At 49.3% G+C, this 12851-nt stretch overlaps 1 protein-coding gene across 1 annotated transcript in view; it reads left to right on the top strand.

Annotated features, from left to right (window-relative positions):
• Positions 1-6322, top strand: part of VPS53 (VPS53 subunit of GARP complex) — a 47233-nt gene extending 40911 nt beyond the window's left edge. Inside the window, exons 20-22 of the mRNA XM_063296165.1 lie at positions 2776-2913; positions 5005-5109; positions 5900-6322. Of these exons, the coding sequence (XP_063152235.1) occupies positions 2776-2913; positions 5005-5109; positions 5900-6070 (414 nt within the window). The 3' untranslated portion in view covers positions 6071-6322. The remainder of the gene's footprint in view (positions 1-2775; positions 2914-5004; positions 5110-5899) is intronic.
• Positions 6323-12851: the final 6529 nt, after the last annotated feature.

Genomic DNA, 12851 nt, shown 5'->3' on the forward strand with positions numbered 1-12851 from the left:
GGGATTCTAGGAATGCTCCTTTCTCATGGTAGGATATGATAACAGAATCTTGAAAGCCTGTCTCAAGTTTATCTCTCTCCCCCTCTTATGCTAAAGAAAATCAAGGCGGGGTTCTCTTGAGTTTCTTTCTCACATTTGCTTCTGTCTCCAGACTCTAATTGCTTCTCCAAGCCCCTCCTTAACAGCTCTCTCCTACCTTCCCCAAGCTTGGCTCTAAATGCCTTTACAGGTAGTCCTCAACTTACAATCATTAATTTAGTGACCGTTCAAAGTTACAACGGCATTGAAAAATACGACTTACAGTTGTTCTTCACTCTTACAGCCGTTTCAGTGTCCCTGCAGTCATGCGATCAAAATTCAGGTGCTTGGCAGCATCCCGGGGTCACCTGATTGCCATTTGCGACCTTCCCAACCAGCTTCCAACAAGCAGAGTCATTGGGGGAAGCTGGGTTAACTTAACGACCATGCGATTCACTTAATGACCTCAGTGATTCGCTTAATGACCATGGCAAAAGTAATATTGGGCATGACTCACTTAATGACTGCCTCGCTTAACGACAGAAGTTCCGGTTCCAATTGTGTTTGTAAGTCAAGGATTACCTGTATACTCTGAGCTGCCTGTATTAGCCAAGCAGCCTCTTAAGCCCCAAAATTCATCCAGCCGGCCAGCTTGACTTCTGGTCCACTGAACCAGAGGCCGATACAGATCTGGGGTCTCCCACGCGTCCTGTCCAAGAACGGCACCTGTTGGGGCCTGTCACCCCTTAGGCTCCCACCCTCCACACACACACGGGCACCTGTCTCGGTGGCCTTTGGGCGAGACGTGGCTACGGCGGGCCAGGCACTCCGCTGCCAGTCAGGGTAGCAGCTGCTCCTGTGTGCATCGAGTAGGGGGGCAGCCATTCTTTTGCCTCCGGTTCAAATGTCTCCTGCTCCCTGTTTCCACCAGCGTAGCAAATGAGATTCAGAGCAGGGATTTTGCTGTTTTTTTCCTGCCTCGCGGAGGGCTTTAAACGGTCCCCACCTCCTTGGCTTGCGGGAGATAGAGCCTGAATGACTTATCCTCCCATCCTGGAACACTTTGGGCCAGACCCTTCCACGCTTCCTCTCCGTAGGCTCCTATTTTCGAAAGGGTCGGGGTTCTGAAGCCTGCTGGACTGAGGCTTTATCTCTTTTGGGGAGGGGGTGTGGATTCAGATCCTGCCTCTGCTCCTACTTTGTCCCGGGGTGTGTCTGGGATTTTGAGAGGGATTTGATAGAAAGAGGGAATGTCACCTCGTCTGTCCGGTTTTTCCTTATTTGATTTATGCCAAAAGACAGCGAAAAGCAGTTTCGGTTTCCCAGGGCTTGGAATGTAGGATAACCTCTTGATTGCTGTACAGTCCACTTTGATCAGTCCACGCCCATGCCCACACATACCCAGGGCAGAAACGGTTTTTCCCCCTGCGCTCCAACTTTTAGCTCAAAGTTATGCCGATACTTGGCAATTTATTTGTTTGTTTGTTTAGCACATTTTTCCACCACCCATCTCAAACACGACTCTGGGCGGCTTACAATGCATTAAAACAATATTTGTTTGACAGCCGTAGGGGCTTTTATAAAACAACTGTCCCTTGATCCGTCCTAACCGTTGTCACTGTGGCTTTCTGGTGAATCTTGTCTTCCAAAGCCAAATTCCTCAACCTCATGGGGAACAGGACCCTGAATACCCAAAGGAAAGCCTGCGGTCTTGCAATTGCCTGCTTGCCGTCTTTTCTCCCTTTTGCCTCTGAGATTAAATGTTAGAATAATAATAAAAATGTATACATATATTCACATCGACTCAAATGCATCTTTTCAGCTGTGCTCAGGTAAGCACAGCCATGGTTAGGGTGTTAGGCAGGTCTTTAAATGACTTGAAATAATGAGCTGTAACACACCCAAGTCAGTTAAAGACCTGCCTAACATCCCAAGTTTGCTTATGGTTACTCATGGTGAAGGCTGTTGAAGCTGACCCACTAACCAGACGAACCCTGTTCCTGCAGAGAGTCTTGCAGCTAAGTACAGGTAGTCCTCGACTTATGACCACAACTGGGACTGGAATTTCCATTGTAAGTTGTTGTGGTCGTAAGTTGAGTCACCATGTGACCGGACCCAATTTTACGACCATTTTTACAGTGGCCGTTAAGCGAATCACGGGTTGTTAAGCAAATCACCATGGTCATTAAGCGAATCCAGTTTCCCCAATGGGTGTTTTTTGCCAGCGAATGGCAAAAAATGTCGCAAAACACAATTGCGTGACCGTGGGATGCTGCAACCTGTTGTAAATGTGAGCTGGTGGCCAAGCGCCCAAAATACTATTATGTTACCATGGGGGGGGGTGTCGTGTGACGTTTTGCGATGCTCGGATGTGCTTTATAGGCTGTAAAGCACTCATTCCGAGGCCATTGTAACTTCAGGCCGTTGTTAAACAAATGGTCGTAAGTCGAGGACTACTTGTACTGCCTTTTCCAATCTATAAAACCTGGATATGCCTTTCTAGTTGTGTCAGTCTTGATAGTTCCTAGAGGAATACCTGGTTTATGTCAATTATGGATGTACACATGCTCAGTTGTTTCACAGGGCCTTATTTTAAATATATACCCCGTTAACATTTGTTTACTAATTTGGCTGTTAAGTTGTGAACATATATTAATGGATTGGATCTGTACTATTTTTCTGAAGTGAGTCATGCCTTGGTACACTTGTAAGATGCATCATCCTCATCCTCACCCTCATCCTTATTATCTGCTTCAGCTGCTGCTGGACACTCACTCCTTGAAAATGGTCCTGCTAGACCTGCCGTCCATCGGCTCACAGGTGGTGAGGAAGGCGCCCGCCAGCTACACAAAGATCGTGGTCAAGGGCATGACGCGGGCCGAGATGATCCTCAAGGTACACCCTTTGCCGCTTCCAGACCTGCCCGCTCTTTTCTAAAACCCTCCAGAGCGCGTCCGGGGAGGGGAGGGACCAGCTGCTGGCCTGCAGCCGCGTTGTAGAGGTGCCAGGCCAGAAATGGGGGGTCCCGGGTTCTGGCCCCCCCTCAGCCACAGAACCTCAGGGAGAGACTTGGGGCTGGTCAGTGTCTCAGGTCAGCCCCTCGGAGCGTTTGGGTTATGGGGAAAAATAGGAGGAGGGAGCCAACTTTTGCTTCTGCATGAAACGGAGGCTAGAAACCCACTGGATAATCATGAATAACTTGGGCCAAGCACGTTCTTCCTTAAATGTTGCTGGGGAAGAAGATGCTCCTGCACATAAGGGGCCAGTGTGAAAACTGGCGGAGGATTCCTTCCCCCAGCACTGCCCCAGGCTGCATCGGTCTCCTCCTGCCTGAAGCCCCCCTGCGGTGTTGGAGCGACTCCCATAATCCCCCGCCACCTCTCCCCATCCCCCACTCAAACTCCCATACGTCTCGAGGGCACCGAGTTGAAGAAAGCTGGCACCCTGCCTGGAGCGGCTGTTGCAAAGGCTGGCTGCGTGCTTCATTTTAGGAGGGGGAGATCTCTCTCCTCTCCCCCCGCCCACTTTCCACATTTTTGTTTTATTTTTATTAAATGCCTAAGCCGCCCAACTCCATTTCAGCTTTGGGTGGTGTGTCATAGATGGGAGTTAAAATAAAACCGATCTAGCCAGTTTAATGCAACCCACATGATTTGACGGCTGGACGTTTCCCCTTTCCTTCTCCCATGCTTGCAGCTAACAACGGCAATGTTGGAGGGGCAGGGAGCAGGGGCAGCCCGGTCTTGCTTCCCTGTCTGCAGCTTCCTCTCTTCCCCTTCCCCTCAACCCCGATTGTGGGCTTGACGAGCTGTTGCTCACTTTTAAAGGCAAGACCGCGGGGCCTCATTCCCCAAATTCCATTCCCCGTTCTGGAGGTGAGGCTTTCAGCTTTTTCCCTGGGTGGGAAACCCTTTGGCATTTCCAGTGAGATCATGGGGAAGGCTGGTGGCAGCTGCTTCGTGCCTGGTGAGGATGCCATGGGGGGCGGGCAGGAAGGGTTGCGGCGGATCACAACTTGCATTCCCCTGTTCTCGAGTGGCTTCTCACGTCCGGGGTTCTGCCTTGCAGCTCTGGGGTGCCAAGATGCAGAAGCTCTTCCCTAAAAAAATCAGAAGGCCAGTAGCAGCTTTTTGGAATAGGATGAGAAGCCTCGCAGGGGCCTGATTGCTGGAGATCTTTGGAGTGAACCTGCCTTCTCACTTGGCTAGAATTAAGAATTAGAATTAAAAATCACATTCACTTTATTTTGCAGGCCTGTGCGGGGATGAAATGCAGACAGGGAAAAGGAAACAGACTGAATGTTGTTTCAGAGAGGGAAGATTTTTTAGAAGGAGCCTGGCAGTGCCTTTTCCGACTCACGCCTTTTATTAAAAGGCGCCTGCAGTTCACGAAAGCTTCTGCCTTTTAATAAAAGGCGTGAGTCGGAAAAGGCGCTGCCAGATGGCTTCTGATTTTTGCAAAAACATTAGCAACCTCTTCAATAAGGTGAATCATAGGAGAACAAAATAAGAAGAACAAAATGTAATTTAAATCCTGTGCCAGTCTAGCCACTTTGGACATCAGAGGAAGTGAGCTGCAGCATGTGAAAGCTGCCTTTTAATCAAACCTGTTTGTCGGAAAAGGTGCAACCCTACTCCTGATTTTGGGCTACCACACACTAGGTGTGGAGGGCAGAAGGAATGGCCTTGAAGGACAAGAGGAAGAGCCACTACCAAGTCAGTGGTCAGATAAAAGAGGACTGAGTCCGGGGCAGGAATGTAACCTGAGAAAGCGTCGCAGACAAGCCCCTCCCTAGTTCCCACGAAGACAGAGGGAGGGAGGGGGAAGCACATTCAGACTTGCAAGATTCTGTTACTATAACTAAGTAGTCTTAGCATGCATGACTTTAGTTCCCTAGTCTGGTCTACCTCGCAGGGCCGGCGCTTACACAGCTGTCCTGCAGGGGCCTCTTCCGTCTGACAGTTGGCTGCTTCTCTGTCCCTGCAGGTTGTGATGGCCCCCCATGAGCCCGCTGTGGTGTTTGTGGACAACTACATCAAACTCCTGTCTGACTGCGCCGCCGATACTTTCCAGAAGATTCTGGAGATGAAGGTGAGCCGGGCGCGATGAGGAAGGCCAGAGCTATTTCACTCGCTCTGGAGCATAGAAGAATTTGGGAAGATGGGTGTCGAAGGGCCTGGCATGCCCAGGACGAGTTGGGTTCCAGTCCTGGCACATCTGGGTAAAAAGAAGACAAGTCTGTCTGCCCGAGTTTGCCCCAACCCACTTTCTTTTAGAAGCATTGAGATGCCACGTAACTCATCTTTCCTGGGACCCCTCTCAGTATCATGGCGGCTTTGCATTGCTACCGCTGCCCAACTTCCCAGCCAGGTTGCCATCCCGCTACATCTGGAGGGGTAGCTTCCAGATGCTCTGGAGGGGTGCAGCCTGTCCTTAGCAGGATCCCCTTTACCACTTTCTCTCTGTACGGCCTTCTCCATAAATCCAACATGAAATAATGAGGCAAGGCATTCGGGTCCTGCAGAGCCCACCTTAGGGCAAGATCTGAGGCCAGGCGTGGGTGCTGAGTCACGTCGGTGGTGGCCCTCTGTCAGCCTTCCCAGGTAGACCAGACCAGATGAGCTAATTCTATTTTATTGTCAGGCTCCATTAGCAGAACCTGGCAAGTCTGAAAGTACAAATCTCCCGCCATCTCCTTTACAGCCCAAGAAACTAGGGAGGGTCCCTCCTGAGCCTCTTTCTCCACCCATTGTGCAGCTTCGGGCTATGAAGTCTCTTCTCTGGCTGTTCCCTAGGCAGCATCGCTTCGCCCCTTCTCCCAAGGCCTTTCCCACATACCATTACACCATCTTCTTTTCCTCCCTCCCCCATGCCCGCACAGGGTCTCAAGCGAAGTGAGCAAAGTAGCATGTTGGACTTATTCCGTCAGAGGCTCCCGGCTCCCCCCTCGGGGGCAGAGGGCGGCAGCTGCGTCTCGCTGACGGCCCCCACGCCCGAGCAGGAGTCGTCGCGGATCCGCAAGCTGGAAAAGCTGATCAAGAAGAGACTCTAGCTGGTCCCCCGCTGGCTTCTTCTGCAGCTCCTGAAGGCACCGTGGTCCAAGGTTACGGCCGCTTTCCAGGGGCTCTGCCTTTGGGCCCCCACTATCCCTGCCAGCTGTCTCTGGCTGCCTGGCACCCTGGAGCTTATACGGCGGATCTCCCAAGTGAATTTCAGCACTCCCCAAATCCCAGGACCACCCCAACGTTTTGCAGGATGTTAGTATGCTCCAGAGACTCGGGGCGTCCTCGACGGAGATGTCAGAGATGAGATCCCTGGGATTTTGCAGGGGCTTATTTTATTTCTAAGGTGTAGGCCCATAGGACTGCTGACCTCCGCCTGTGCACATTTGGAATCTCCTTTTGCAACGGGCTAATCTTTCTCAAGGCAGTTTTCTTTCCAAGAGCGGAGGGGGGGTTGAACACCCCAGACTTCTCCGCCCAGAAAGAGCGCTGCCCCGCAGTGCCCCTGAACCCAGGCTTTTGATTTCAGTCGTTCCTGGATGGCCCCATCCTCTTTTTCATCGGATGCCCACTCCTTCCTCTTTCGCTTGGTACCCCATGGGCTTTCTCTTTGTTTTCCAGCGCATGACTCCCTGGTGATTTTGCCTGCTGTCAGCATCTTCATCACGTAGACCAGCGTTTCTCAACCTTGGCAGCTTTAAGCTGGGTGGACTTCAACTCCCAGAATTCCCCAGCCAACTCATGCTGGCTGGGGAATTCTGGGAGTTGAAGTCCACCCAGCTTAAAGCTGCCAAGGTTGAGAAACATTGATGTCGTCTCTAATTAGCCTGCCTGGGCTGAAGAAACTTAGAAACTGGGCCCTGGGGCAGAGTTAGTTTCAGGAAGAGTTGCTGGTCTTAGAAGCGGCTGGCAGTTTCACTGGAAGGCGTTTCCTTAGATGGGGAGGCAGATGGGGGGGGAGTAGACCTCAAGGTCACTTTTCATTCATTGGCCTGTGTCCAAAACCCACTCTGGAAACCAATTCCTCGTTAGATTCCCTCTGTCCTCTTGTCCCCAACTTGGGGGCAACTCTTACGCCATGTCAGTCCCCTGTTGCTCTGCGGGTGGGGGGGAAAGAACTTAGGGTCCCCTTCACCAGCCAACTCAAACCCAGCAAAGACCCCTGCCGAGATTCATCCGGATCTTACCCGCCTTGGATTTGGTCCCAACAATAGAGCCTTCCACCCCTCCCCACCCTGTTCATTTTCATAGCTATTGGTTCTTGGCGGGGCAAAACATTCCTGATCTTTTTTTTTAAACCACACAGGAGGCCCTTGTGTTTTCCAAAGTCAGCACAGAATGTGCACAGCCCTTCCCCTTCTCTTTCTGTGCTCTGTGGTGTGTGTGTGCTTTATAAAACTGTGCCTGCTCCTTTCTGTGCCCTTCACCTGCCTGGAATGAACCAAGACTTTTTGCTTCCCAAGTTCCTGGATCTGGGTTCTTTTCTGGAAGTGACCTTTTCCCGCCGTGGGGCGCGGAGAGCTTCTGGGCATGGAATTGCCAGGAGGGGTGTCTGTGTCTAAAGCAAGCCAGGACAGCTGATTTCTTGCTTTTTTCAGCTGATTTCTTGCTTTTTCAGCTGATTTCTTGCTTTTTCGTTCTCCTTTCCAGAAAACGGTGCTTTGGGAGCCTTGAGCCCTGCACTCCAAATGCTTGGCTGGCATATCACTCCACGCTAGCCCTTGGGAATGCAAAGGTAGCCTTCACTCCCCCAAAGTCTGGGTTGCTTTGCAGCTGCATCAGTTAAAAACAGGAAGCCTTGGAAGGGGCTGACCCGTTCCAGCTTTCCAAGTGTTCCTGGAGCTCGGGTGTTTTTCAAAGGGAAGGGGTCTCCCCTTCCCCAAATGGCCTTTGGAGATGGATCGCATTGCCCTGGGGTCAGGGGAGTCGCTCTTAATTTTGGGGGGCAAGGGCGAGTTCTGCAGACCACCTGTTGCTGGCCCCGTGCATGCGCCCTCAAAGCAAGCCACTCTGTTGTCCCTTTGCCCCAGTTGGTTGCAATCCAGGGTGAGCAGTGCTCGCCCTCGATTCAGATCCGTTTGCAAAAGGAAAGTCTAGTTGAGGAAGGTGTAACTTGGACCTCCCAAGTTTTATAGACTTCCTGACAGCTGTGACAAGGGAACCTGCCCAGGAGGTCACTGCCCTGCGATCTCGCTCTTCCCACCAGTGCCCTCGAACTGCAGAAATGTTTAAAACACAGGGAGGCCGTTTCCCCTGTTCAGAAACTCACTACTTGTAAATAGTAAGGTCTTCTGTATTCTTCCTTCCTTCCTTCCTTTCCTTTCCGTCCCTCCCTTCCCTTCTCTCTCCCTTTCTGTCTTCCTTGGCTACCTGCCTGCTTGCTTGCTTGCTTTCTCTCTTTTCCTTCCTCCTTCCCTTTCTCCTTCCCTCCCTCCCTCCCTCCCCCTCCTCCTCCTTGCCTGCTTGCTTGCTCTTGCTTTTTCTGTCTCTCTTTGTGTCTCTCTCTTTCTTCCTTTCCTTTCTGTCCCTCCCTTCCTTTCTCTCTCTCTTTCGGTCTCCCTGCCTGCCTGCCTGCCTGCTTGCTCGCTCTTGCTCTTTTTCTTTCTTTCTTTTCTTTCTTTCTCTTTCTTTTTCTTTCTTTCTTTCTCACTTCCTTTCTCTCTTGCTTTTTCTTTTCTCTTTCTCTCTTTTTTCCTTTCCCTCCCTCCCCTTCCTTCCTTCCTTCCTTCCCTCTCTCCCTCCTTCCTTCCCAAATGATTCTGGATAATAATTAGGACTCCGATGTTGTACGTTTTCTGTTAATAAAGCAGATTGTCCAGTGTCTTGATGGGTTTGATTTTGGTTTGTTTTCCTAAATCAGGTCCTTCCATTAAAAAGCTGCTCAGCTCATTTTTGCAACATGACATTTAAGCAAGCGTAATCAGAGCAAGGCTGATTTCTGCGCACGTGGGTGAAAGCGAGAAGCTGTGCCGATCAGTGATGTCTGTGGTACAAGGAAGTTAAATTTTGCAGGAATCATGTGCGCAGGAGAGGTGGCAGGATGTGGTGGTTGACCGTTAATTGCCAGTTCTGTAGCTTTACTTGCTCAGGGCCCAGTTCAGCCTTCACACATCCGTTCCCAGGAAGAACTGGGAAAGCTGATCGCCCAGGCCGGCCAGTGCCTTGACCAGACCTTCAGTGTGACTTGATGCACAGCAGAGTTTTACGTTCTTTTGTGTGCGTAGATGTGGCCTTTTTCATAGGATGGGGGACTTTTTCAAGAGAGCTGCTGTCACCCTCTGAGATCCCTCCCGAGTGAGGCCTGACGTCCTAAGGGCCAGGGCCCCTCTGTCGCTGGTTTTCCTCCATGATCCACCAGCCCAAGGACTTGAGTACACGTAAGCATGTGAAAAATGCAAGAGCTGAAACCAGACCTGGTTCGCACCTGCTAAGCCTTACTTGGCACCCCCAGCCAGGTTTTGCTGAAGAAGCTACAATAGGCTGGGCCCAGCTAACCTGCTGAGCCACAAATCATGGATTGCAGGCTGGGATAGCAAGCCACACACAAACCACCTTTTGGTTTAGCACAGTGGGCAAATCTGGCCCATGGATTCCTGGGAAACATTTTGGAACGATGAGCGAACCGTAATCATGTGCCCTACACAAAATGCTTCTAAGCAGAGGTGCCTGCCTGGGTGGTCAAAAAGGTCAAGATGGTGGCCACAACTGCAGCATCAAAACCCCACCCCCTTTTTTGCATGCGTCACATACAAAGGGGTGGGGCTTTGAAGGTCGGGGTACAGGCACCATCTTGAATTTTTGCCCTGCCACACAGGCCCCTGCTAAGTTATACTGTAAGCCCACCTTAATTTATTGATTTATTCCATCTGGCTGAATCCCAAAGAACTAACTATGGATTTGTACAACATCTAGATTCATCCTTCCTCTGACCCAGCTTTCTCCAAGCTTGTGTCACCCCAAAGGATCAGTATACCATGCCCATTATTCCCACCTAAGATGTGCTGTGTAGAGGATGATGGACATGGGGGAAGATTGGCCTAAGCCATGCAAAGGTTCAAAGAGTGCTGGAATGGATGAGGATAAGGGATATGTTCCCAATTTCCATGCTCTTCATCGTTTTATTCCTGTTAGATTTTTAATAGTGCTTCAAGCAAATTGTCTGTCTGTCTAAATTACAGTCTAAGTTAGTGTTTCTCAACCTTGGCAACTTTAAGTTGTCTGGGCTTCGACTCCCAGAATTCCCCTGCCAGCATGTCCAGAAGTCCAGGCGCCTTAAATTTGCCAAGGTTGAGAAACACTGGCCCAAACTACACCGTTTTCTTTCACGAGAGCCTTGGAACCGTTCCCGTCGAGCTGGAGAGCAGGAGTGGGAACTCAGGCAGAGAGACAAAGGGGAGACTCTTCAGAGAGCAGGGCACTGTATCCTTTTGCGTGTCCAGACATGGGCTGATGGCTTCCCGGTGGAACTCGTGGGCCCAAATGCACTGATTCCAAAGAGCTGTGACGCCGGAAGGGGAGCTGAAGTGGGTTTCTGAATCACAGTCCAGATTGTGTCCCCAAGAGAGGTGGATAGGAAGGAAACCTGTCTTACTTACTTACTTACTTATCCAATTTGTCCCCGCCCATCTCCTCCCATCGGGGGACTCTGGGCGGTTTACAATAATCAATTAAAACAACAATCATACAATAAATAAAATATACAGTATAAAATTACAGTAATCACTAATGTAAGAGTAAAAAATAAAATTATGCGCTGGACTCATGCAGAGAGGCATCAGGCTCCCTCCTTTGAGCTCTTAAGGCCTTCAAACTATATGGTAACCTAGCATTCCTTCTGCAGCACGAGGCTCTGCCCTGTTTGATTGTTGAGGATTTCCTGATCTCACCATAAGGAGCAATGAAAGCTTAATCTTCTCCACCCACAATACGAATTTTGTCTTGCATATATTTTTTTTAAATAAAGATTTCTAACCCAACCTGCAGAACTTCAGTGTTTTCTGCATACAGGTGACCTTTGCCAAGCCTTGTTCTTTGCTTTTTAACAACCAGCAGATTCTCTCTTTTTTTCTCTTCCACTGAGTTTTGCCAAAGTGACCTTCTGCAGACATGGCTGGTGTTCAGAGCCAGCGGGAACTCTCTGCCGCAAAGTCCATGAAGGAAGAATTCCAGAAAAATAAAAACTACAACATACAGGCACACTGCCCTCCTCAAAATGGGCTTGGTGATTCTGTGAAGACACTGCTCTTTTTTAAAAATCAGGATGGGCCTTAGGAAAAGGGAGAGAATATTTGCAAATCAGACAATGCCAAATCAGAGTGGGAATGCTGCATAGTCTTTTGCTATTTTGAAGAAGGAGACACGCAGACATTATGTTATTTATTATTCAAATTTTGTTACCGCCCATCTCCCCCAAAAGAGGGACTCTGGGCGGTTTACAATAAAATTCATACCATAACAATAAATGTTAAAATCCAATAAAAATAAAAACAAACTACCAATATAAAACACAATATAAATAAATATAAAATGCAAATAATAATTATAATGCAAATCTGCACCAAATGCATTTACAGGTAGTCCTTGCTTAACCTTTTTGTGATGGTTTGACTTACGACAGTGTGGAGAAAAAACAACCTGTGACAAGTCCTCACACGACCGTTGCAGCATCCCCACAGTCACATGATCACAATTTTCAACCATCCTGGCCAGCTTCTGGCAAGGAAAATCAATGGGGAACTGTGTGATTCACTTAACAGCCACATGGTTCATTTAACACCCACGGCAATTTGCTTAATGACTACCACAAAAAGGTAAAATCGGGTCAGATTCACTTAATGACCACTTACTTAGCAACCAAAATTCCGGTCCCAATTGTGGTCGTTAAGCAAGGACTACCTGTAAAAGAATAACTCATTCCACCAAAAAAAACCCCACCCTTATTTGCCTCCTTCCCCCGGTCTAAAATAAACAATTTACCTGAAATCACTGAGTTTTTGGCTCAATTCACACAATACAAAAATCCAGAGTGCAAAAGGTACATTGTTCTGCCCAGTGTCCAGGCAGTGATCAGGTGCTCAGACAACTGGTTCTTTTAGATCCAGCGACAATAAGCACACTAGTGGATAGAGAGATTTTAAGCTTTATTATAAACTTTAGCAAGCAAATTTAAACAGAAACACAGTTTAGGCCGATTAAACGGAAGCATAAAAAGCACAGCATAAAGAAAGGAAAATCATAACATACCCAGCAAGTTGATTCCCAATCTCCCATAGGCTGTCAGGAGCCCCTTAATAAAGACAGCAGAGATACCCCAGGTCAGCTCAATTCCCACAGCACCCAGCACCCCGGTCTGGGCAGAAGCCCCTGCAAACACACCTCAGGGTGGCCCCATTTCCAGAGGACTCAGCCCCAAGCCTGAGGGGAAAGCTTCCCAAGCCCGTTTTGCACCCAGCGCCCGGGATCAGGGTCTGTGCAGAAGCTCCCAAGCTCAAAAGGTAACCCTAAGGTTTTTATCAAAGTCTGGCCCTGAAACCTCGTGACCCTCTTTCCATGGTACGGAGGCTGCAGGATCCAGCCTTGATGGGATAGTTCCCAGGGTCCGGAGCAACCCTGTTGATGACATGATCCAAGAGGCTGGGAAGCTACACAGATAAGCTAGTGCTTAACAAAAACCATCTTGGGGTTTTCTCTCCCCCCCCCCCCATTTCAAACAGAAATTTAAAAAACCCAGCTAAACGTTAGTATAACTCTAAGCTTCTTTGTGCGAAGGAGAAAATCAGAATACGTCACTTAAACTCCTTGAAGTAACAATGGTCTTCCGCATTGCCATGA

This window comes from Candoia aspera, chromosome 1 (genome assembly GCF_035149785.1).
Source record: "Candoia aspera isolate rCanAsp1 chromosome 1, rCanAsp1.hap2, whole genome shotgun sequence".
NCBI classification, from domain to species: Eukaryota; Metazoa; Chordata; class Lepidosauria; order Squamata; family Boidae; genus Candoia; species Candoia aspera.